General features: G+C 41.9%; 1 protein-coding gene across 3 annotated transcripts; it reads right to left on the bottom strand.

The window, feature by feature from the left end:
* Positions 1-900: 900 nt before the first annotated feature.
* Positions 901-12,470, bottom strand: cebpg (CCAAT enhancer binding protein gamma). 3 transcript variants are annotated; one of them, XR_005205927.1, is made up of 3 exons: positions 12,310-12,470; positions 1,853-4,962; positions 901-1,720 (listed from the first exon to the last, which is right to left on the bottom strand). XR_005205927.1 is itself a non-coding variant. In XM_037762904.1 (2 exons), exon 2 carries the CDS (start codon positions 4,864-4,866, stop codon positions 4,378-4,380), a length of 489 nt encoding a protein of 162 aa, XP_037618832.1. In that variant the 5' UTR covers positions 4,867-4,962; positions 12,310-12,470; the 3' UTR covers positions 1,781-4,377. The 3 variants fall into 3 exon arrangements, 1 of the variants encoding a protein (XP_037618832.1); XR_005205926.1 differs by lacking the exon at positions 901-1,720 and having other exon boundaries at positions 1,781-3,532; positions 3,572-4,962; XM_037762904.1 differs by lacking the exon at positions 901-1,720 and having other exon boundaries at positions 1,781-4,962.
* Between the last annotated feature and the right edge of the window lie 12,530 nt (positions 12,471-25,000).

A 25,000-nucleotide genomic window follows, 5' to 3' on the forward strand; every position in this document is an offset into this window, starting at 1 on the left:
GTTTCTTTTGAATTGTTTTTCTTTGTTTGTTCCCTCGAAGCAGAAATTGAGGAAGGCCGCATGTTTTATTTTTGTATTATTTTTAGCGGGCGCCCATCACCATTTTTCTTAAGTTTCTTTTTTTATTTTGTTTCTGTGACAAAGTTTAAAAGAGAAATTAAAAACTATCAGAAACATCAGGAGAGGAAAAAGGAAAGAATGAATAACAGAAAAATAATAATAATATAGAAGCAAAAAGAAAAAGAGGAGATTAAAAAGTGAAGATAAGAAAGAGTGAAGAGTTTTTATTTATTCATGTTCTGTGTCTGTGACAAAGTTTAAAGTCAGAGTTCAGTCACAGAGACGTTTCTGTTGAGTTTATATGAAATACTCATCGTTATTATCTGACGTCTGGACGTGAACCTCAGAGACGGAGTGAAGCATCACTCAGTAGGAGGCCTCTGATTGGCTGCTGCTGCTGTAGCGTGTCTCTGTGTCGACCGTCCAGCTGCTGTCCGTTTGTTCAGAGCCGATCTCAGCTCAGTTCAACTACAGCTGTTACCACGACGACCACCTCTCCTCCTCCTCCAACATCTGGGTGGTATCGGAGACCTGCAGCTGATCCCGACCGACTCTACTGTCTGTGAGAGGCTGGAACCGGTGAAGGTACCGGTTCTTCCTGGTTCACCTCTGACACATTAAATCAACCAATGAACACACTCGACACATCTGCTGCTTCATCTTCACTCAGCTGGACACATCTGGAGACGTAGAACTTGTAATAAAGCTGTGAGAGTTTTATGATGATGATGAAGATGATGATGATGATGAGACTCTCTGAGGGAGTAAAAACTAATTATGAATTCAAACTTTTCATCTTGTGCTGCTTTTCACATCTGGAATAAAAACCCAGAACACACGTTTGAACTTTTATACTCAATTTTAATTTACAATGCACGTGACCCCAGATTCCTCGGATATAAAAAAAGCTGAGCGACGACAGAGAAATGCTGCCCAGCAACATTCAGAGCAGACATCCCATCAGAGGAGGGAACAGTAACAGTCTGCAGACCTCAGAGACCTCATGCAAAGACTTCTCTACAAACATGCTGCTGGAAGAACCAGTAGAAAAAACACCATAGAAAAGTGAAAAAGATGGAGGCTGCGCCCGGCGGCTGTGCCCGGCGGCGGCCCCGGTGAGCGTTCCCATAACATTCCCACAACGTTCCCACAGCGTTCTCACAGCGTTCCCACAGCGTTCCCACAGCGTTCCCACAGCGTTCTCACAGCGTTCCCACAGCGTTCCCACAGCGTTCCCACAACGTTCCCACAGCGTTCCCACAATGTTCCCACAGCGTTCCCACAGCGTTCCCACAGCGTTCTCACAGCGTTCCCACAACGTTCCCACAGCGTTCAAACTGTAAACAAAACAAATATTTATCTGATATTTCGTCTTCAGTATCAAATATTGATATCAGCCTGAATCCACATCAGTCAGTCAGAACATGATCACAACATCCACAGAACCAGTCAGGATCCAGCAGGAGAGCCGGTCACAACAGGAACCGGTGCGAACCGGTGCGAACCGGTGCGAACCGGTGCGAACCGGTACGAACCGGTACGAGCCGGTACGAACCGGTATGACAGTTATATCGAGATGATCAATGATAGAAAACGTTCGGGTTGAACCGATACCGGATCAGATATTGGTCTGATACTGACTCAAATTTTTACCAAGTTACTAAAGTACAATTTATTATAATAATAAATAAAAATGTAATTTGTATAAATAAAATAGAAATATGTTTATATGTTAATTTATTTGTTACATTTTGTTTTACAAAGATTACAACATTGGTGGAACACTGAGAACGTTAGTGGAGCGTTGTGCTGAGCGTTGGTGGAGCGTTGTGCTGAGCGTTGTGAGAGCGTTGGTGGAGCGTTGGTGGAGCAGCAGGACTCAGACAGTCAACAACATTCCTGCAGGGCGGTTGTGAAGCTCCTGACAGACAAACAGTCCACGCCCACACAAAGCTCATCATTATTATAAAGTGTGACAACAACAACACGCCGCCGCAGCCGAGGGGGCCTGTCCAGATCTGCTCAGACCTCATTAAGGACCCGGCCCCGTTTCAGAGCGGGTTTCATTAAAGCTGTCTGATCCAGGTGAGGTGTCTGGATCCGCCCAGCAACACACACACACACACACACACACACACACACACACACACACACACACACACACACACACACACACACACACACACACACACACACACACACACACACACACACACACACACACACACATCTCACAACCTGGGTACGACCGTCTCACCTGTGGCCAGTTATAATATGATATTAATAATCAGTCAGCTGATCAATAATAAGAGCTAATTCATCTTTCAGTTTCAGACGGTTATTAAATTATTAATTGTTATTATTATTTCCACTTTAAAAGCTAGAAGAGGAGCTTGTCTGGAGAGAGAGGGATCAGTGATGGTTGTTGGTTTCAGCTCCACTGAAACATCTCTTTACACACTATATATATATATATATATATATATATATATATACACATATATATGTATATATGAATATATGAAGCAGACTGGAGGAGTCTATTTAACATGTTATTCATTTTACAGCTTCATTATCAGATGGATTTACTGGTTTTAATTCCTGTTTATTGTGTCGTTTTAATTCCTGTTAATTGTGTAGTTGTTTTAATTCCTGTTTATTGTGTAGTTGTTTTAATTCCTGTTTATTGTGTCGTTTTAATTCCTGTTTATTGTGTAGTTGTTTTAATTCCTGTTAATTGTGTAGTTGTTTTAATTCCTGTTTATTGTGTAGTTGTTTTAATTCCTGTTAATTGTGTAGTTGTTTTAATTCCTGTTTATTGTGTAGTTGTGTTCTCAATTAGACGGACTGATTAAATAAATATGAAATAAATTAAATGAAATGATTGATTAGTTGATCAGCATGATCAATCATCAGCTGCTGTTCTGATGATGATTGATCATCACGGTGAAGACTTAAAGATGAATCATCACCAGAACTGATAGATTAATCAGCCGTATTGATTATTGGCTGCAGCAGTAACACCCGTTGGACAACAACACACTGAATCCAGATGTTAATGTGGAGTTAAAACAAGGCCATATTATCACATGAACTTTGACACGTGCACTAATATGAATTGATTTAGTGATGTGTGGGAGGGTTTTGCTGCACGTTGCAACGTGTTGTTGTTTCTCTTTATTCTTTAGAAGCTTCAGTGAGCTCTGGTGTCGGGCGACAGGTGAGTTCACCTGCAGATCTCTCGGCCACAGATCGGACGGGTCGACCCAGGTCGGTTCCTAAACGGGTGAAACTCAACTCAACCCCTGAAGGAGGATAATCCTGCTGTTACCTAGAGTCTGTACAGCAGCCGGGGCGACCTGAGAGCTGCAGCCTCGTCTGCTCACTGAAGAGTTACAAGAGTTGACTCTCTTCATTTCAGTAGAAACACAGACTGATGGATGAACCTCTGAGCTGAACCTCTGAGCTGAACCTCTGAGCTGAACCTCTGAGCTGAACCTCTGAGCTGAACCTCTGAGCAGGCCCGGGCCTTGGAACCAGAACATGTAGTGAACATAAAACCTTCTCTCATCACATTTTGTTAACGAAACATTTTAACAGAAGAAAATACACATCCTGAAAAAGGGAATTCAACAATTTACACATCTCCATCCAGACCGCCGGACTCTGACAGGTCCAGACCGCCGGACTCTGACAGGTCCAGACCGCCGGACTCTGACAGGTCCAGACCGCCGGACTCTGACAGGTCCAGACCGCCGGACTCTGACAGGTCCAGACTGGTATAAGGAGGAGCTCCTACAGACGCTCGCTGGTCCACATGTCCATATGTAGGAGCTCCTCTCATTCCTCTAATCAATCAATCCATCAATCAATGGATCAATAACGTGTGACTGTTGGATCCTGTTGGCTCCTCACATGATGCCGGAGTCTGTTCAGCATCAAAGTCCAAAACGTTTTCATGGATCTGACCGACACAAACTGGTTCTCTCTTCCAGCCTGTAGAGTCTCAACTGGACTGAGTCTGATTCATTATATTAAAACAAATGTCTGATGTTCTAAAACGTCTCCTCCTGACGGGATCATCAGATCATCAGGTCATCAGATCATCAGATCATCTCCAGCTCTGGTATCAAAATCTAAACTTTAAAACTTCTCCAGGAGGATTGTGGGAAATCTTTTTGCAGACGGGGTTGAATCTGAGGAGCGTGAAGAAGAAGAAGTAGAAGAAGAAGAAGAAGTGAGGCCGTGTTCCCAAAGTGACAGAAGCTTCCAGAAAAGCTGCAGCGGGCTGATAAAGATCCCCGTGGTTCCGCCCCCTCACTGCCCGTTAGTGGAGGCGTTGTTGGGGGCGGGGCTGGAGCCCTCGGCGCCGGCGGGCGGCTGGACGTTGTCGGCCAGGTTGTGAGCGTGCTCCAGGAAGAGGTCTTTGAGCACGCTCAGCTCTTTGCTCAGCAGTTTGATTTTGGCCTCCAGCCGCTCGTTCTCCTCCTTCAGCTCGTTGACGCGCTGCTGCGTGTCCTGCGCCTTCTGCTTGCTGCGCATGCGGCTCTTCTTCACCGCCAGGTTGTTGCGTTCGCGGCGCTGGCGGTACTCGTCGCTGTCCTTCTCCGCGTGGGGTTTCTTCATCTCTCTGGGGGAGAGGGCCTTACCGCCTCCGGCTGAAGGGTCGGCGGGGACGAGCTGGGGGACTTGTTGCAGTCCGGCGACGGACGAGGACGAAGCGGCGGCGGCGTGGGCCTGACTCTGGATGACGCTCACGCCGTTGTGGTCGAATGTGGTTAGTTTCGCCTGCGACGGCCGGCTCATTTGGATGTGCTGCCTTCAGGTGCTGATCTCTGAGTGGACTCAGGAGTGCAGAGGAAACGGGGACAGGAAGCAGAAGATTGGTCGCCTCAACGGAGCCTAAAGGACGACATCATCAATGAAACGCATTAGTTCCTTCAGAGATCTATTAACCGTCTAGAACATGGAAGAAACACTGAAACACTGAAACACATTCATTTTTCTGATTATTCACATTGGAAAAGCTGAAACCAACATTTTTGTTTTGTTTTGTATTTTTGCCTAAAAAATTACTTAATGACTAATAATGAGTAGACCAGACTCCAGAATCTCTAATGAGCAGACCAGACTCCAGAGTCTCTAATGAGCCGACTAGACTTAATGAGTAGACCAGACTCCAGAGTCTCTAATGAGCAGACCAGACTCCAGAGTCTCTAATGAGCCGACTAGACTTAATGAGTAGACCAGACTCCAGAGTCTCTAATGAGCCGACTAGACTTAATGAGTAGACCAGACTCCAGAGTCTCTAATGAGCCGACTAGACTTAATGAGTAGACCAGACTCCAGAGTCTCTAATGAGCAGACTAGACTTAATGAGTAGACCAGACTCCAGAGTCTCTAATGAGCCGACTAGACTTAATGAGTAGACCAGACTCCAGAGTCTCTAATGAGCAGACTAGACTTAATGAGCAGACTAGACTCCAGAGTCTCTAATGAGCAGACTAGACTTAATGAGCAGACCAGACTCCAGAGTCTCTAATGAGCAGACTAGACTTAATGAGTAGACCAGACTCCAGAGTCTCTAATGAGCAGACTAGACTTAATGAGCAGACTAGACTCCAGAGTCTCTAATGAGCAGACTAGACTTAATGAGTAGACTAGACTCCAGAGTCTCAGATGGAGAGATCTTCTGATACCATTTCTTCCTTCCTGATACCGATTCTGATACCTGAACTTATGGTAGAGATGCACCGATACCGGTACCAGTATCAGGTATCAGGTATCAGGTCCGATACTGTGCTCATGTACTCGTACTTGCAAAACGGCTCCGATACCACTTTACGGCAGCGCGACGTTAACCTCTCGTCACCATCTTTCGGGTCCTCACGCTCCACCTCCCCGACGGTGTGGGCGAGACGGGCGGTTGGTGCGCCCGACCCCGCGGGGCCGGGATCCCACCTCAGCTGGTGCACGTTGGCCCTCACTTTCATTGCGCCAAAGGGTTTTGCTTGCTCTGACCCGCACGTGCGCCAGACTCCTTGGTCCGTGTTTCAAGACGGGTCGGGTGGGTCGCCGACATCACCGCAGACCCCTGGAGCCTTTACATGGGCCGAGCCCCGCTTTTGGAGCACGACGCGGTTGGGGCGCTCTGAGGACAGTCCGCCCCGGTCGACAGTCTCACCGGGAGCAGGGGGCCGTCCCTCCCCGGCGGGGAGAGAAGGCGCAGCGAGCCCTTTTTCTACGGTGCGGCGAGGTCCGGGCGGGGAGCGCTGTAAAGCTGCGGTCGCGAGTCACCTTCACCCCGAGCCTTTCCAAGCCGACCTAGAGCCGGTGGCGGCGCACCGCCTCGTATGCGGGACTCCCCAGCCTGCCGTGTGTCGAGCTGGCTGTTAACGAGGCTCTTTAGGCACAGAGAAGTACTCGTATCGGTACTCGGTATCGGAGAGTACCCAGATGGAAGTACTTGTACTCGGTCTGAAATAAAGTGGTATCGCTGCATCCCTGGTATTTAACAGCTGTTTACTACTGACCATGTATGGATGTGATGTTTTTTGTGTGGCCTGACTCCGGTTAAACCTTTTATTGTAAAACATGAACTAATACATCCAGAGAGTGAATACAACAGAACTCTCTTTTATTATTCAGTTTGTCAGATAGTAAGATAACATTAAATATAAAATAATACGGTTAAACGAGTGGAGTTTTTTCTGGGTAAATAAATGCTGGTATCAGATCGGTGCGTAGACTGGCATACGCACCGATACCCGATCCCCAATTTTGGGCAGTATCGGACGCATTTCCGATACTGGTATCGGTGTCGGAACAACTCTAGAGAATACTCTGTTACTCTGTAATACTCTAGAGCAGCCATTCTCAACCAGTGGGGCGCGGCCCACTGGTGTGCCTCAGAGCACCATCTAGTGTGCCGCGGAGGCAGTGGTACTAGATTATTGTTTTATTATTATTTAGCAAAGTGAACAGGTAAAACCTAAAGGAGGTAAAACCTAAAGCAGGTAAAACCTAAAGGAGGTAAGATGCCAGCTGCTGTAAAACCAAAGCCTATTGAAGGAGGCTGAGACACGGGCGGACACGGGTCTTGTATTGGGTATAACACATGCGCAGTGTAACTGGAGCTGCGGTCGTGCGTTGCGATCGGCTCAATTTCGGCGAGTGCAGAGCAGATATTACTGCGCATGTGCAGTACCCCGAAGGTGCGTTGATTAAGTGTGACCCAACCTCCTTCAATAGGCCTTGTGTAAAAACACCAAACATCATCAGGTAGAGACAAACGTGTTTGCCACTGTTAGCTAGCTAACGTTCTCGGATGCAGTGAGACAAAATGGATCGGTTTTTAAAGCGAAAAAGTGATGTGGGAGACAACCCTGCGCCAGTAAAAGCTCCGAAGCGTGTGGTGAGGAAATATGACCCTGAATACATTAGGTTTGGATTGGTAATGGCAGGCAGTGATGCTGAGCCCAAGGCACAATGTGGTGAATGTGGTGAGATCTTGTGAAATGAGGCGCTAAACCCATCGAAGCTCCAGAGACACTTAAACACAAAGCACCCAGGATGTGTCGAGAAGCCAAACGAATATTTCCTAAGGAAAAGAGACGGGCTTCAGGCACAACAGAAAGTCATCACAACATTAACAACTCAGTCAAAAGCCACTTTGAAAGCTAGCTACATGGTTGCTGCTCGTGTAGCTCGTAGCAAGAAACCCTTTACGATTGCAGAGGAGCTTATTTTGCCAAGCGCTGTGGATATGTGCCGAGAGTTACTGGGGGAAGCCGCTGCAACCAAAATGCAGTCAATCCCCCTCTCCAATGACACCGTGAGCAGAAGAACTACTGACATGAGTGATGACATCGAATGCCAACTTCTGGAAGGAATAAAGGCAAGCCCAAGTGTCTCACTGAGGGGAAGCAGAATATGTATTTTGGTCATTACAGCTGACAGTGGCAAGACACATATCTACATAACACATATCTACAGCCCAGTTTATTATCTGTTGTATAAACATGTTAGGTTTTCTCTGGAGAATACCCTGTTACTCTGTAATACTCTAGAGAATACTCTGTAATACTCTAGAGAATACTCTGTAATACTCTAGAGAATACTCTGTTACTCTGTAATACTCTAGAGAATACTCTGTAATACTCTAGAGAATACTCTGTTACTCTGTAATACTCTAGAGAATACTCTGTAATACTCTAGAGAATACTCTGTAATACTCTAGAGAATACTCTGTTACTCTGTAATACTCTAGAGAATACTCTGTAATACTCTAGAGAATACTCTGTTACTCTGTAATACTCTAGAGAATACTCTGTAATACTCTAGAGAATACTCTGTAATACTCTAAAGAATACTCTGTTACTCTGTAATACTCTAGAGAATACTCTGTTACTCTGTAATACTCTGGAGAATACTCTGTTACTCTGTAATACTCTGGAGAATACTCTGTTACTCTGTAATACTCTAGAGAATACTCTGTAATACTCTGGAGAATACTCTGTTGCTCTGTAATACTCTAGAGAATACTCTGTAATACTCTAGAGAATACTCTGTTACTCTGTAATACTCTAGAGAATACTCTGTTACTCTGTAATACTCTGGAGAATACTCTGTAATACTCTAGAGAATACTCTGTTGCTCTGTAATACTCTAGAGAATACTCTGTAATACTCTAGAGAATACTCTGTTACTCTGTAATACTCTGGAGAATACTCTGTAATACTCTAGAGAATACTCTGTTGCTCTGTAATACTCTAGAGAACACTCTGTAATACTCTGGAGAATACTCTGTAATACTCTGGAGAATACTCTGTAATACTCTAGAGAATACTCTGTAATACTCTAGAGAATACTCTGTTGCTCTGTAATACTCTAGAGAATACTCTGTTACTCTGTTATACTCTAGAGAATACTCTGTAATACTCTAGAGAATACTCTGTTGCTCTGTAATACTCTAGAGAATACTCTGTTACTCTGTAATACTCTAGAGAATACTGTTACTCTGTAATACTCTAGAGAATCCTCTGTTACTCTGTTATACTCTAGATAATACTCTGTAATACTCTAGAGAATACTCTGTTGCTCTGTAATACTCTAGAGAATACTCTGTTACTCTGTTATACTCTAGAGAATACTCTGTAATACTCTGGAGAATACTCTGTTACTCTGTAATACTCTAGAGGATACTCTGTAATACTCTAGAGAATATTCTGTAATACTCTAGAGAATACTCTGTTACTCTGTAATACTCTAGAGGATACTCTGTAATACTCTAGAGAATATTCTGTAATACTCTAGAGAATACTCTGTTACTCTGTTATACTCTAGAGAATACTCTGTAATACTCCAGAGAATACTCTGTTGCTCTGTAATACTCTAGAGAATACTCTGTAATACTCTAGAGAATACTCTGTTGCTCTGTAATACTCTAGAGAATACTCTGTAATACTCTGGAGAATACTCTGTATTCACATTCTCTGACAGTAGAATGTGATGTTTTACATCTGCAGTCAGTCGGCAGTCTCAGCTGACCTGAATCCATCAATCAGGAGGGTTCATCCCCCGCCGCTGCTCACAAACACCCTCCACCTCCTCTACCTCCACCATCACCATCATCTCCTCTACCTCCTCCATCATCTCCTCCATCATCTCCTCTACCTCCACCATCACCATCATCTCCTCTACCTCCATCTCCTCTACCTCCACCATCACCATCATCTCCTCTACCTCCTCCATCATCTCCTCTACCTCCATCTCCTCTACCTCCACCATCACCATCATCTCCTCTACCTCCTCCATCATCTCCTCTACCTCCTCCATCATCTCCTCTACCTCCTCCATCAACTCCTCCATCATCTCCTCTACCTCCACCATCACCATCATCTCCTCTACCTCCATCTCCTCTACCTCCACCATCACCATCATCTCCTCTACCTCCTCCATCATCTCCTCCATCATCTCCTCTACCTCCACCATCACCATCATCTCCTCTACCTCCATCTCCTCTACCTCCACCATCACCTCCTCTACCTCCTCCATCATCTCCTCCATCATCTCCTCTACCTCCACCATCACCATCATCTCCTCTACCTCCTCCATCATCTCCTCTACCTCCATCTCCTCTACCTCCACCATCACCATCATCTCCTCTACCTCCTCCATCATCTCCTCTACCTCCACCATCACCATCATCTCCTCTACCTCCTCCATCATCTCCTCCATCATCTCCTCTACCTCCACCATCACCATCATCTCCTCTACCTCCTCCATCATCTCCTCTACCTCCTCCATCATCTCCTCTACCTCCACCATCACCATCATCTCCTCTACCTCCATCTCCTCCATCACCATCCCAACCCCCAAATAGCTCCTGAAGGCAGAGCCATCGGTGTGTGAATGAGTATTTATATCAGATCCTGATGGAGCCTCTGCCATCAGTCTATGAATATGTGTGTGTGAATGTGTGTGTGTGTGTGTGTGTGTGTGTGTGTGTGTGTGTGTGTGTGTGTGAATGTGTGTGTGAATGTGTGTGTGAATGGGTGAATGTGTGAATGTTGACATGTAGTGTAAAGAAGACTATTAAAGCGCTGTATGAATGCAGGTCTATATTAGTCTTTGTCTATGTGACATGTTAAAACAGCCTGCCGTGATCAGGGAGCACATCTGACGTCATAATTGTTCGCATTGTTATTCCGTAGGGCCAATTAGCAGCGCTGCTGTGATTGGTCGACGCGTTGCTATGCAGCCAGTCAGCTGGGTGCGCAGCAGAAAGCGCTCCGGGTGGAAACAAGCAGAGCGCCGGCTGTTGCCTGCTGTTGCATCATCAGCAGCTCTCTCTTTGTCAGAGAGAGAGAGAGAGAGAGAGAGAGGGAGAGAGACAGAGAGAGAGAGAGAGAGACAGAGAGAGAGAGAGAGAGAGAGGGAGAGAGAGAGAGAGAGAGAGAGAGAGAGAGAGGGAGAGAGAGAGAGAGAGAGAGAGAGAGACAGAGAGAGAGGGAGAGAGAGAGAGAGACAGAGAGAGAGAGAGAGAGAGAGAGAGACAGAGAGAGAGGGAGAGAGAGAGAGAGAGACAGAGAGAGAGGGAGAGAGAGAGAGAGAGAGAGAGAGAGAGACAGAGAGAGAGAGAGAGAGAGGGAGAGAGAGAGAGAGAGAGAGAGAGAGAGAGAGAGAGAGAGACAGAGAGAGAGAGAGAGAGAGAGAGAGAGAGAGAGAGAGAGAGACAGAGAGAGAGAGAGAGAGAGGGAGAGAGAGAGAGAGAGAGAGAGAGAGGGAGAGAGAGAGAGAGAGGGGAACTCCAGAGTCATGTGGGGCGAAACAGAAACCTCACATTCAGGTTTTACCCAACAAATAAACACCTCAAACATCCAGACAGACCTGATCACAGACCTGATCACAGACCTGATCACAGACCTGATCACAGACCTGATCACAGACCTGATCACAGACCTGATCACAGACCGACACCAGCTCCTAACACCTGCTTCTGAGCACTTTGAACAAGTTCTAGTAGACTGAGATCAGCTGATGATCCTCCAGCTGAGACTCCTCACTGAGCTGATAGAAACACTGCTGATGTGTTTCTACTGAGGCTTTAAACACACTGAACTAGCCTGCCTTCAGCCTGTCTGTCTGTCTGTCTGCCTATCTGCCTGTCTGTCAGCCTGTCTGTCAGCCTGTCTGCCTGTCTGTCTGCCTTCAGCCTGTCTGTCTGCCTTCAGCCTGTCTGTCTGTCTGTCTGCCTGTCTGCCTGTCTGTCAGCCTGTCTGTCAGCCTGTCTGCCTGTCTGTCTGTCTGCCTGTCTGTCAGCCTGTCTGCCTGTCTGTCTGTCTGCCTGTCTGTCTGCCTGTCTGCCTGTCTGTCTGTCTGCCTGTCTGTCAGCCTGTCTGCCTGTCTGTCAGCCTGTCTGTCTGTCTGTCTGTCTGTCAGCCTGTCTGTCTGCCTTCAGCCTGTCTGTCTGCCTTCAGCCTGTCTGTCTGTCTGTCAGCCTGTCTGTCTGTCTGTCTGTCTGTCAGCCTGTCTGTCTGTCAGCCTGTCTGTCTGCCTTCAGCCTGTCTGTCTGTCTGTCAGCCTGTCTGCCTGTCAGTCTGTCTGTCAGCCTGTCAGCCTGTCTGTCTGCCTGTCTGTCTGCCTTTAGACAGCTAGTTAGCTCGTTAGCCTCTGATGCTAACCTCCTGCTCTGTTCTGGCTGTGTGTGTGTTTGTGTCCTCAGAGAGAGGTATAAAGCCGGTTTACCTTCCCGTGGCGGCGGCGGAGGTAACCATCCGTGAGAGCAGAGCCGGTCCAGGTAGAACAGGTGAGTTTAAAGGTGACTTTAGTGAGTTTAACTCGTCTCTCTGGCAGATCTGACTCGGTTTGTTTAGAACATGGAGAGGACTCGATTGCGAAATCTCTTTTACCATGTAGGGCAATGTCCCGGATCAGCCAATCAGAGGCGAGGAGGCGGCAGCGGAGCGAGCGCTCGGCCAATCAGCAGCGAGAGTGCCACAGAGTGATGCAATGCACTCTGTGATTGACAGCTCCGTCCGCCAATAGCAGCGGGCTGTTTTCTGTTGGTTTTGTTTATGTAATACGAGTTGGTCAAATTAGTTCATACACGCATGACGTCATCTCTGAATGACGTCATCAAATTCCCCCGAAACTAATAATACACATTATACCTGTAGTACTACTATCTAATAATACACATTATACCTGTACTACTACTATCTAATACTACACATTATACCTGTAGTACTACTATCTAATAATACACATTATACCTGTAGTACTACTATCTAATAATACACATTATACCTGTAGTACTACTATCTAATAATACACATTATACCTGTAGTACTACTATCTAATAATACACATTATACCTGTAGTACTACTATCTAATAATACACATTATACCTGTAGTACTACTATCTAATAATACACATTATACCTGTACTACTACTATCTAATAATACACATTATACCTGTAGTACTACTATCAAATAATACACATTATACCTGTACTACTACTATCTAATAATACACATTATACCTGTAGTACTACTATCTAATAATACACATTATACCTGTAGTACTACTATCTAATAATACACATTATACCTGTAGTACTACTATCTAATAATACACATTATACCTGTAGTACTACTATCAAATAATACACATTATACCTGTACTACTACTACTATCTAATAATACACATTATACCTGTACTACTACTATCTAATAATACACATTATACCTGTAGTACTACTATCTAATAATACACATTATACCTGTACTACTACTACTATCTAATAATACACATTATACCTGTAGTACTACTATCTAATAATACACATTATACCTGTAGTACTACTATCTAATAATACACATTATACCTGTAGTACTACTATCAAATAATACACATTATACCTGTACTACTACTACTATCTAATAATACACATTATACCTGTAGTACTACTATCTAATAATACACATTATACCTGTACTACTACTATCTAATAATACACATTATACCTGTAGTACTACTATCTAATAATACACATTATACCTGTACTACTACTATCTAATAATACACATTATACCTGTAGTACTACTATCTAATAATACACATTATACCTGTACTACTACTATCTAATAATACACATTATACCTGTACTACTACTACTATCTAATAATACACATTATACCTGTAGTACTACTATCTAATAATACACATTATACCTGTAGTACTACTATCTAATAATAGAATTATTACCTGTACTACTACTACTATCTAATAATACACATTATACCTGTAGTACTACTATCTAATAATACACATTATACCTGTACTACTACTATCTAATAATACACATTATACCTGTAGTACTACTATCTAATAATACACATTATACCTGTACTACTACTATCTAATAATACACATTATACCTGTAGTACTACTATCAAATAATACACATTATACCTGTACTACTACTATCTAATAATACACATTATACCTGTAGTACTACTATCAAATAATACACATTATACCTGTACTACTACTATCTAATAATACACATTATACCTGTAGTACTACTATCTAATAATACACATTATACCTGTAGTACTACTATCTAATAATACACATTATACCTGTAGTACTACTATCAAATAATACACATTATACCTGTACTACTACTACTATCTAATAATACACATTATACCTGTACTACTACTATCTAATAATACACATTATACCTGTAGTACTACTATCTAATAATACACATTATACCTGTACTACTACTATCTAATAATACACATTATACCTGTAGTACTACTATCTAATAATACACATTATACCTGTACTACTACTATCTAATAATACACATTATACCTGTACTACTACTACTATCTAATAATACACATTATACCTGTAGTACTACTATCTAATAATACACATTATACCTGTAGTACTACTATCTAATAATAGAATTATTACCTGTAGTACGTCATGCTTCTGTACACAGAATACACATTAAAATACTAAATATTACAGAACGAAACACCTTGTAAACATTTAACAGGTGATGTAGAGAAAGTCTTTAAGGACAATTACGAAATACACGTCACTGACAAGTCGACAAAATGATCTCAAATGTTTTATATTTTTAAATAAATAAAGGTTACTTCTATAGTAGGTGAATGAGCTATTATTATTATTATTATTATCATGTTCATATAGTATAACTGCTGTTTGAGTGACAGCAGCTCTTCCTTTTGGTTTCTGTTGGTGTTTGCTGACGTCATGATGACGACACTAAATCAATTTAAAGTTTCACTTTTGGATTCCCAGCTAACATGAAACACTCTTACAGTGGTGGACAAAGTATTCAGATTTGTTTTTACTTCAGTAAAAGTAGTAATACCACAGTGTAGAAGTACTCTGTCACAAGTTAAAGTCCTGCCAGTAAAAATACAAAAGTATTAGCATCAAGATATGAAGTACCACAAATAAAGTACTCGTTCCCTCTGAGATGTAGAGGAGTAGAAGAAGAAGGTAGCAGAAAATGGAAATACTCAAGTACAAGTAGCTCAAAGATATACTTAAGTACAGTGAGTGAGTAAATGTACTACTAAAGTATTAATAAGGGAACTCCATAAACACTGGATCCTACATTTCCCATAATGCACCTGGACAGTGTCTTTCATTAGAGCCCCCCCCAAACAGCCTCATCTTTCAAACTTCACACCTCCAGCTGTTATCACACACTTCATCACACACCAGGCTCCATCCGAGACAACCCTGATGACATCACTGTGACATCATCAGAGTTCATTTGTCCTCAGTGTGATGAAATGAGAAACAAGATTATTATCTTATTAATTCTGACAAATGTCTATCCCATAATAACCTTTCAGCATATTGTAATTCACGTGTTCTGAGAGAGAACTAGACTTCTGCTCCTCCTCATGGCTCTGTCTTCAGGCTTTAGGACATCTAGTCCGTGACGGGAGACTTTGACCAATCACAGCTCATTTCAGAGAGAGAGAGCGTTCCTATTGGCTGAGCTCCAGCTGGTGGGCGGGGCTTGGTATTTCCTCAACTGATCTCATCATGGCAGCCGGGTCACAAACTTTCTCATTTTACAGCTAAACCGTGCACTACAAGATGATTCTGAGATCATCAGAGGAGAGAAATAGGCATTACAGTAACAGAATATTGATCCATATCTGATCAGCGCTGCCTAGTTTGACCGTTTGATCGGAGTTCAGAGTGATTGACAGCTGCTCAGAGACGGCAGACTCCAGATCAGCTCTGATTGGTTGTTTTCCTCCGGTCTGTGAAATCTTGCAGATGTCGTTAGGAGCACCGGAGGACAGTGGAGGACACAGGAGGACAATGATGTTTTTTCAGATTACCTGTCTCATGCACTACTGTCAGGATATAGTGACCGTTTTATTAAAATAACTTTTTTTAATCATAAAGCTCCATTTGTACCCGCTGCTGCTTTAACCCGGTTAGCAGACAGTTGGTACTCGGTGTTCTGTTGGTAATGGTGACTGAATGATGAGCTGAGTTCAGACAGTAGGGAGGACACAAACACAGGACAGGCTGGCACACGTTGGTGAAGTTGTGGAGGATTTATAGTAATACTACAGGAGGACAGAGGGACGGTGGTGGAAGACAGACAGATGATCCTGAGACACAAGAAAGAATCAGTTAATCATAGGACAACACAGAGACTACGGAGGCCTGGAGCAGGAACTAGGACGGTAGCTGAGATGATCTGAGATGATCTGACAGGAGAACCAGGGTTGATATACTGAGGAGCTGATGAGAAGATGGCCGACAGGTGTGTGCAGAGCAGGAGGAGGTGACGAGCTGATTGATGGCAGGTGTGCAGGTAGACTGAGTCCAGGTAGACTGAGCTCAGAAGCCTGGATTACAAAGCAGGATTTGGTGTTAGCGAGGTAACTTCAGGGTTAACCCTTCAGGGTTTTCCATCCTACGAAGCTGGTTCACTTCTTACCGGGGTAGATCACCATGATAACTGATGCTGAACACCTAACCTGCTCCGGAGCAGGTTATGTTCCAGATAAGAGATCAACTCGTATAAAAGCACCTCCTAGTGACCAATCAGAGCTCAGTGTGCAGATTGTATAGTAATATTACAAACATATGAAGAAGTTTAAGTCATAATCCAGACTAAAAGCGACTCAGTTTAAACTGACAGATGCAGGAAGAACAGCTGGATTTATGTTGTGGGTGTTTACCGCTTTGAATTATATTTTCATACTTATTTTTTTGACTTGCCCTTGAGTCCGTCTCACACCGCTGGAGAGGGGGGGCGCAGCTGAAAGAAGGTTTAAATAGTCATAGACGCCTCTTTTCAACCACAGAGTCAAAAGAGGTGTAATCCATCCATCCATTACTCTCCTAAAAGCTATTTATGAGACTATATCTGACTTTTGAGTATTCCGTTAAATTAATAAATCTGTTAATTTATGCATTCATACATCAGGAGTTTTTTCTTTTGCCAGCTGTTCTTCCTGTATTTAGCAGCTTCAACTGTGTTACTTTTAGCCTGATTATGTGTTTAACTTCTTCATAAATGTCTAATAGCCTATAGTTTGCTCTTCCTTTGTAAAATGTGCCGCTCTGCCTGTCTGTGGACTTGTCCATGTCTGTGATTGGTCCGATGCTGCAAACACCGCCCCATATATGTGAATGCTCTCACAGCCAGACTGAGAAACCCTGGGTTGATTTACTGAGTTGATAACCACCTTCGTAGGACCGCTTAGCGGGATCTCGTTTGTTAGGGTTAGTGAAGCCAGATAACGAGAAGATACCCTGGGTATGTTGAACGTGCTTCGCAGCACAGGCCTCAGGAGACCACTATTGGTGCCCCGTGTGAGTCCAGAAGTCAAAGTTGATTTATTTGTAACTTATAAAAAAAAAAAATCCGCCACTAACAGTGAATCAAGTGTAAAAGGTCAATCACTGAAAAAACCCAACCCGGTCTCACAGGAAGGCGTATAAATACCACCAACAGTCCGTGTGTCATCAGTACGCATTTTAGCATTTTCACGTGTCATTTGTACGCCACGCAAATGTCCACAGTTAGGTTCAGGTAAGAAAACCACTTAGATAAGGTAAGGGAAAACATCACGGTTGGGCTTAAAATAAGTACGTAAACTAAGTAAAGCACGTATGGAACAACTACAGAAAACACGTCACAAACATCACTGACGTAACTTACAAAACAAAACACCGGTCAACAGCGGTCTCCTGGTTAAAAGTCCTGTATTTGTTGGACCTTTCTTGCATTTTATTCTACGTCACTAACTCTCATCGTAGCATTTATAAGCGGATGCGTCTACATTGCAGTCAGTACAGGATACATGTCATACACATGACATGCAGAAATAAAAAAAGGCGTACTTATTGCACGCTAATCTAATGCACACGTTATCATGGCATTTATAGGCCTTCGGGCTGTTCTACTCCACTGTTCGTAGCTATACCTACTAAAAGTGATGCACTATAATTCATATATATATATATATATATATATATATATATATCACAAAATCAGTTTGTGTGTAGTTAACGTACTCATGAACCAAGAAGTATAGAGAGCGGTGAACGGCGTGTAGGGAGGAGGTCGGGGTGGATGGGTGGGTCTAAACACACCAGACTGTCACCAGGAGACCACTAATGGTGCCCCGTGTGAGGTCATCAGGAGACCACTATTGGTGCCCCGTGTGAGGCCAGGAGTCCACTAATGGTGCCCCGTGTGAGGTCATCAGGAGACCACTATTGGTGCCCCGTGTGAGGCCAGGAGTCCACTAATGGTGCCCCGTGTGAGGTCATCAGGAGACCACTATTGGTGCCCCGTGTGAGGCCAGGAGTCCACTATTGGTGCCCCGTGTGAGGTTCATTACCTGCTGCTCAAAGACCTACTGACAGCATACAACGGTAAGATAAGGGAAACCAGCGACCAGTATTTCTCACAGCTCATCTCCATCAACCCCAGAATCCTGTTTAACACCATCAATCAGCTGGTAACAGACTGTGACAAAATCCTTACCTTATTCATAGAAAAGATTGACAAGATTAGGGCAAACATCACTCCTCCCACCTCTGCAGTTGACCTCACATGCCCCTCCTTGGTGGTGCTGGATTGTTTCCAACCAATATCACTGCAGGATCTTAAGAATACTGTCCTTCTTCAAGTCCCCTTGATACTATACCCTCAAAACTGTTTAAAGAATCAATAGAGTCAATCAGCCCTGCATTACTGTCCATTATTAACAGCTCTCTGACCTCTGGAGTTGTACCAGATCAATTAAAAACTGCCTGTGTTCAACCGCTGCTGAAGGGACCTGGTTCAGATCCCACAGACTTAACAAACTTCCGTCCAATTTCTAAACTGTCTTTCACATCAAAAATCCTTGAAAAAGTAGTGCTGGACCAACTAACACAGGTACTCAACAACAACCACATCTTTGAAAAATTTCAATCTGGTTTCCGCAAACTACACAGCACAGAAACGTCCCTTCTTAGAGTCACAAATGACTTACTGATGGCTGCAGACTCTGGTGCAGGTTCTGTGTTAGTTCTGCTTGACCTAAGTGCAGCATTTGACACCATCGACCATTCCATCCTTATTGACAGATTAAATCAGTGGGCAGGCATCACTGGAGCTGCACTAGACTGGTTCTCCTCTTACCTGTCCAACAGGAAATGTATTGTTTCAGTTGGGGAGTTTAGCTCCAAAACCACATAGACCAGACATGGTATTCCACAGGGATCAATCCTGGGCCCTGTTCTTTTTACACCGTACATGTTGCCTCTAGGTCACATAATTCGTCGTCACAACATCTCCTTCCATAGCTATGCAGATGATACACAGCTCTACCTAACATTCAAACCGTCTGACACCAATAGATTAGCATCCCTACAGAGCTGCCTAAAAGACTTAACAGGTTGGATGTCACAAACTTTCTTAAAACTCAATTCTGACAAAACTGAAGTACTCATCATTGGCCCAGACCACATCTCAAACCAGGTACAGCCTCTCCTTGGCCCCCTTACTCCCAATGTAGGGTCAGCCACGAGAAATCTTGGTGTTATCCTTGACAGTAGCTGAGTCTAGAGCACCATGTTAAGAAAGTACTCCAGTCGTGTTTTTATCAACTAAGAAATATCTCGAAAATTCGATCAGTTCTCTCTTTTAAAAACACGGAGAAAATTATACACGCCCTGATATCATCCCGTCTTGATTACTGTAATGCCTTGTACACCTGCTTAAAAAATCGAGCAACAGAGCAGCTCCAAATAGCTCAGAACTCTGCAGCTAGACTACTGACCAAAACCAAACGCTGCTCTCACATCACACCAACTCTGGCTTCACTACATTGGCTCCCAGTCTCTTTTAGAATTGATTTTAAAGTGCTTTCAATCTCATATAAAGCTCTGAATGGCCTAGCACCGGAGTATGTAACTGAGCTTCTCACACGGTACTGTCCAAAAAGGCCCCTCAGGTCTGCAAGTCTGGGTCTTTTAACAGTTCCAAAGACCAGGTTGAAAACAAAAGGCGATCGTGCTTTAGCAGTACTGGCTCCCCGACTCTGGAACAGTCTTCTAATGAGCATCAGATCAGCAGACTCTGGAACAGTCTTCTAATGAGCATCAGATCAGCAGACTCTGGAACAGTCTTCTAATGAGCATCAGATCAGCAGACTCTGGAACAGTCTTCTAAAGAGCATTAGATCAGCAGACTCTGGAACAGTCTTCTAAAGAGGATTAGATCAGCAGACTCCGTCACGACTTTTAAATCCCGTCTTAAAACCCACTTTTATAGACTGGCTTTTCAATCAGCTGAATTATAGTCTTTTGTGTGCTGATGTGTATATATGTGTATATGTGTGTATATATGTGTATATGTGTGTATATATCTGTATATATGTGTATATGTGTGTATATATGTGTATATATGTGTATATATGTGCATATGTAACTGTATGAACATGTATATGCTTGTTTCTATTGTTTTTTATTTCATTATTTATGCTTCAGTGTATTCTGTTGTACATGATGTGAATTTCCTTGGAAAGCACTTTGTGCTTTGTGCTTGAAAAGTGCTCTACAAATAAACGTAATACTAATAATAATAAATAATAAAGAAGTCGACGTAGATTTATTAGTAACTTCTGTACTTCTGGAGTTATTCTAACCTAAACCACCATCTTTACCTGAACCGAACTAAGGAGTTTTATTTTGAAAAGACTGGAGTGGAAACACGTGCATCACGTGTTGCTGGACATTCGTAGGAAAACACAATGAAACTACGTTGTTGAAAGTCGTGCTGAGTGTCGCAAAAAAAAAGAAGGGAAAATGGTGTCTATGACCACGAATCATAAAGATTCAATTTAGGGACTATTTCATGAACTGCTGTGAGTCTGGCATCGGTGTCTCTTTAATCTACGTCCCCACAGAGTGTTTCCTGTTGATGTGTTTACATTGTGGTTAATGGAACACCTGATACGTCTCATACCAGCGCTGAAGGGCGCCGTGTGCGGCGGTATCGAACGCCGACGGCGTGACAAAGTGTCTGTATTTGACGCCCTGAAGGAGAACATTTAGATTATAAATGAAACGTGTTATTTACAGATTTTATGATTCATGGGAAGACGTGTGAACAAAAAGAACACATGTTAATGTTTGAGTGTTTAAACTTTAAAAGGTTTATTGTGTTTAAATCCAGGATCAGGTAGAAGTCAGCAGAACGCTGTCAGAGAGGTCAAAGGTCAACATGCCCAACACGCCCCGTCTGAGTCATCCTGTCAGCGTGAGCCAAGTTAAACAGCACTAACAGCACTAACAGTACTGACAGTACGGAGTACAGGATGTCCTGGAGGCCACACAGAGACAGAAATCTGATCTCAGTTCAGCTGTTTTCACTGTTTCAACACTTTCACAGACAAACTGTACAAATTAGCTGATGGTGCTGATTTCTCTCAACTCTGAGTGGCTTAGTTCTTCCTCAAACACCTCAAACACCTCAAACACCTCAAACACCTCCTCCAGGACCCCGACATATCCTCCAGGACAACACTAACCTCCTCCAGGACTACACTAACCTCCTCCAGGACAACACTAACCTCCTCCAGGACAACACTAACCTCCTCCAGGACAACACTAACCTCCTCCAGGACAACACTAACCTCCTCCAAGACTACACTAACCTCCTCCAAGACAACACTAACCTCCTCCAGGACAACACTAACCTCCTCCAGGACAACACTAACCTCCTCCAGGACAACACTAACCTCCTCCAGGACAACACTAACCTCCTCCAGGACAACACTAACCTCCTCCAGGACTACACTAACCTCCTTCAGGACTACAGTAAACTCCTACAGTTGACTACATTTCCCAAGAACCCTGGAACCTTCTCAAGGATCCATTAGAACGTCTTAAATTAATCTATGAGCCTCCTCAGTGATCTTTAGGTTTCCTCAATGACCCCCTTGAAAGTCCTGCAAACCCAAAGAAAACTACTTAAAGTTTCTGTTAGTAACTTCTTCCAGGTATAACTCATTGCTGGTCGGTGTCTCATGGTCTCTCGTGTGTCTCATGGTCTCTCGTGTGTCTCATGGTGTCTCGTGTGTCTACGCTGTTCAGACTCAGACTCCAACACAAACTCCAGTGAAGCACCAAAACCTCTTGGTTGTATCTAGTGAAGCTGTTAAACAGTGTTGGCCGCGGTCGGAGGACGCGGGGGAGACCGTAGCTTTGGTCTCCAGGACCGGAGTCTCTGCTCCTCTGCTCCTCTGCTCCTCTGCTCCTCTGCTCCTCTGCCTGCCTTCACTCACACACCACGCTCCTTCTCTCTCTCTCTCTCCACCTCTCACGTGCATGCTGCTCACTCCACACTGCAGAAGAGTTAGTTTAGCTCTGAGAATATCTAGTGAATGTTCAGTGGACGTTTGTGCAGAAATAACTGCTGCAGCTCCTCCAGACCAACAGAGGTTTCCCGTGTCTTGTGAAGTGACGGGGCTCCGCAGAGAGAAACGTTATCGTCTCCGACCAAAACTCCGGCGTCTCCCCCGTTCCCTCCGGCCGCGGTCGGGAGGCTGAGGCAGGAAAAGCCAACACTAGGATCAGCATTGATTCATGGAGAGACCTTGGTCTGGTCAGCTAACATTACTGCCAAGCAGCTGAAATATAGAGTGATATTGTGCTTTTAGCTGACGTGTGTCTCCTCACTGTGTTGAGTGATGCTCCTTCATGTCTATGTAGAGTGAGCACAAGCGCCAGCAACAGGACGCTGACTTTAGTTGACTTAACGGACACAGGTGAAGCTGTTAACAAGACATTCTCATAGAGTCCCTTTAAGGACCACTGGATCATCTTCAGAACCAACACAACCTCCCTGGATCCTTTGGACATCCTCAATGACCCCTTGGATTTCATGATAGAGCTGTAAACACTCCCCAAGGTCCTCTGGAATGTCCTCAATGACCTGTCTAACCTTCACCGTCTCCACTAGACCTCCTTAAAGGATCCCTGGAACCTCCTGAAGGACTCAGTGATGTCAGTGTCCATGCTGCTGTTTTAATAACGTTTAACAGTTTGGTTCTGTCAGATGAGCAGATGAAGAATCATCTGATAGTAATGGAGGAACAATACTAAAACACAGGAAACCAATAACTGTATAAAGCAGGAGTCAGTTTCCCGCCAACAGAGGGAGCTGTGGTCCCTCTGCAGCCGCAGACTCTCTTGATCCTGATCAGCCTGATATGAACCTCCTTACCCCCAAAACCCCATCAGGGTCCTCATCAGGGTCCTCATCAGGGTCCCCATCAGGGTCCCCAGAGCTCTGCTGCAGACCTGATCCACATTAACATCTCTTCATATACATATATATATTATAGATCTATATTATAGTTATATATTATAGATATATATTATAGATATGTATTATAGATATATATTATAGATATATATTATAGTTATATATTATAGATATATATTATAGATATGTATTATAGATATATATTATAGATATATATTATAGTTATATATTATAGATATGTATTATAGATATATATTATAGTTATATATTATAGATATATATTATAGATATGTATTATAGATATATATTATAGATATATATTATAGATATGTATTATAGATATATATTATAGATATATATTATAGTTATATATTATAGATATATATTATAGATATGTATTATAGATATATATTATAGATATGTATTATAGATATGTATTATAGATATGTATTATAGATATGTATTATAGTTATATATTATAGATATGTATTATAGATATATATTATAGATATATATTATAGTTATATATTATAGATATGTATTATAGATATATTATAGATATGTATTATAGTTATATATTATAGATATGTATTATAGATATATATTATAGATATGTATTATAGTTATATATTATAGATATGTATTATAGATATATATTATAGTTATATATTATAGATATATATTATAGATATATATTATAGTTATATATTATAGATATGTATTATAGATATATATTATAGATATATATTATAGATATATATTATAGTTATATATTATAGATATGTATTATAGATATATATTATAGATATATATTATAGTTATATATTATAGCTATATATTATAGATATATATTATAGATATGTATTATAGATATGTATTATAGATATGTATTATAGATATAATAGCTATATATTATAGCTATATATTATAGATATGTATTATAGATATATATTATAGATATATATTATAGATATGTATTATAGATATATATTATAGCTATATATTATAGCTATATATTATAGATATATATTATAGTTATATATTATAGATATGTATTATAGATATGTATTATAGATATATATTATAGATATGTATTATAGATATGTATTATAGATATGTATTATAGATATATATTATAGATATGTATTATAGTTATATATTATAGATATGTATTATAGATATATATTATAGATATGTATTATAGTTATATATTATAGATATGTATTATAGATATATATTATAGATATGTATTATAGTTATATATTATAGATATGTATTATAGATATATATTATAGTTATATATTATAGATATATATTATAGATATGTATTATAGATATATATTATAGATATATATTATAGTTATATATTATAGATATGTATTATAGATATATTATAGATATGTATTATAGTTATATATTATAGATATGTATTATAGATATATATTATAGATATGTATTATAGTTATATATTATAGATATGTATTATAGATATATATTATAGTTATATATTATAGATATATATTATAGATATGTATTATAGATATATATTATAGATATATATTATAGTTATATATTAT

This window comes from Sebastes umbrosus, unplaced genomic scaffold, assembly GCF_015220745.1.
Source record: "Sebastes umbrosus isolate fSebUmb1 unplaced genomic scaffold, fSebUmb1.pri scaffold_106_arrow_ctg1, whole genome shotgun sequence".
In the NCBI taxonomy this organism is placed as follows: Eukaryota; Metazoa; Chordata; class Actinopteri; order Perciformes; family Sebastidae; genus Sebastes; species Sebastes umbrosus.

Bases quoted from the DNA above. Each gene is read 5' to 3' on its own strand.
- cebpg (XM_037762904.1), bottom strand. From the start codon at position 4,866: ATGAGCCGGCCGTCGCAGGCGAAACTAACCACATTCGACCACAACGGC.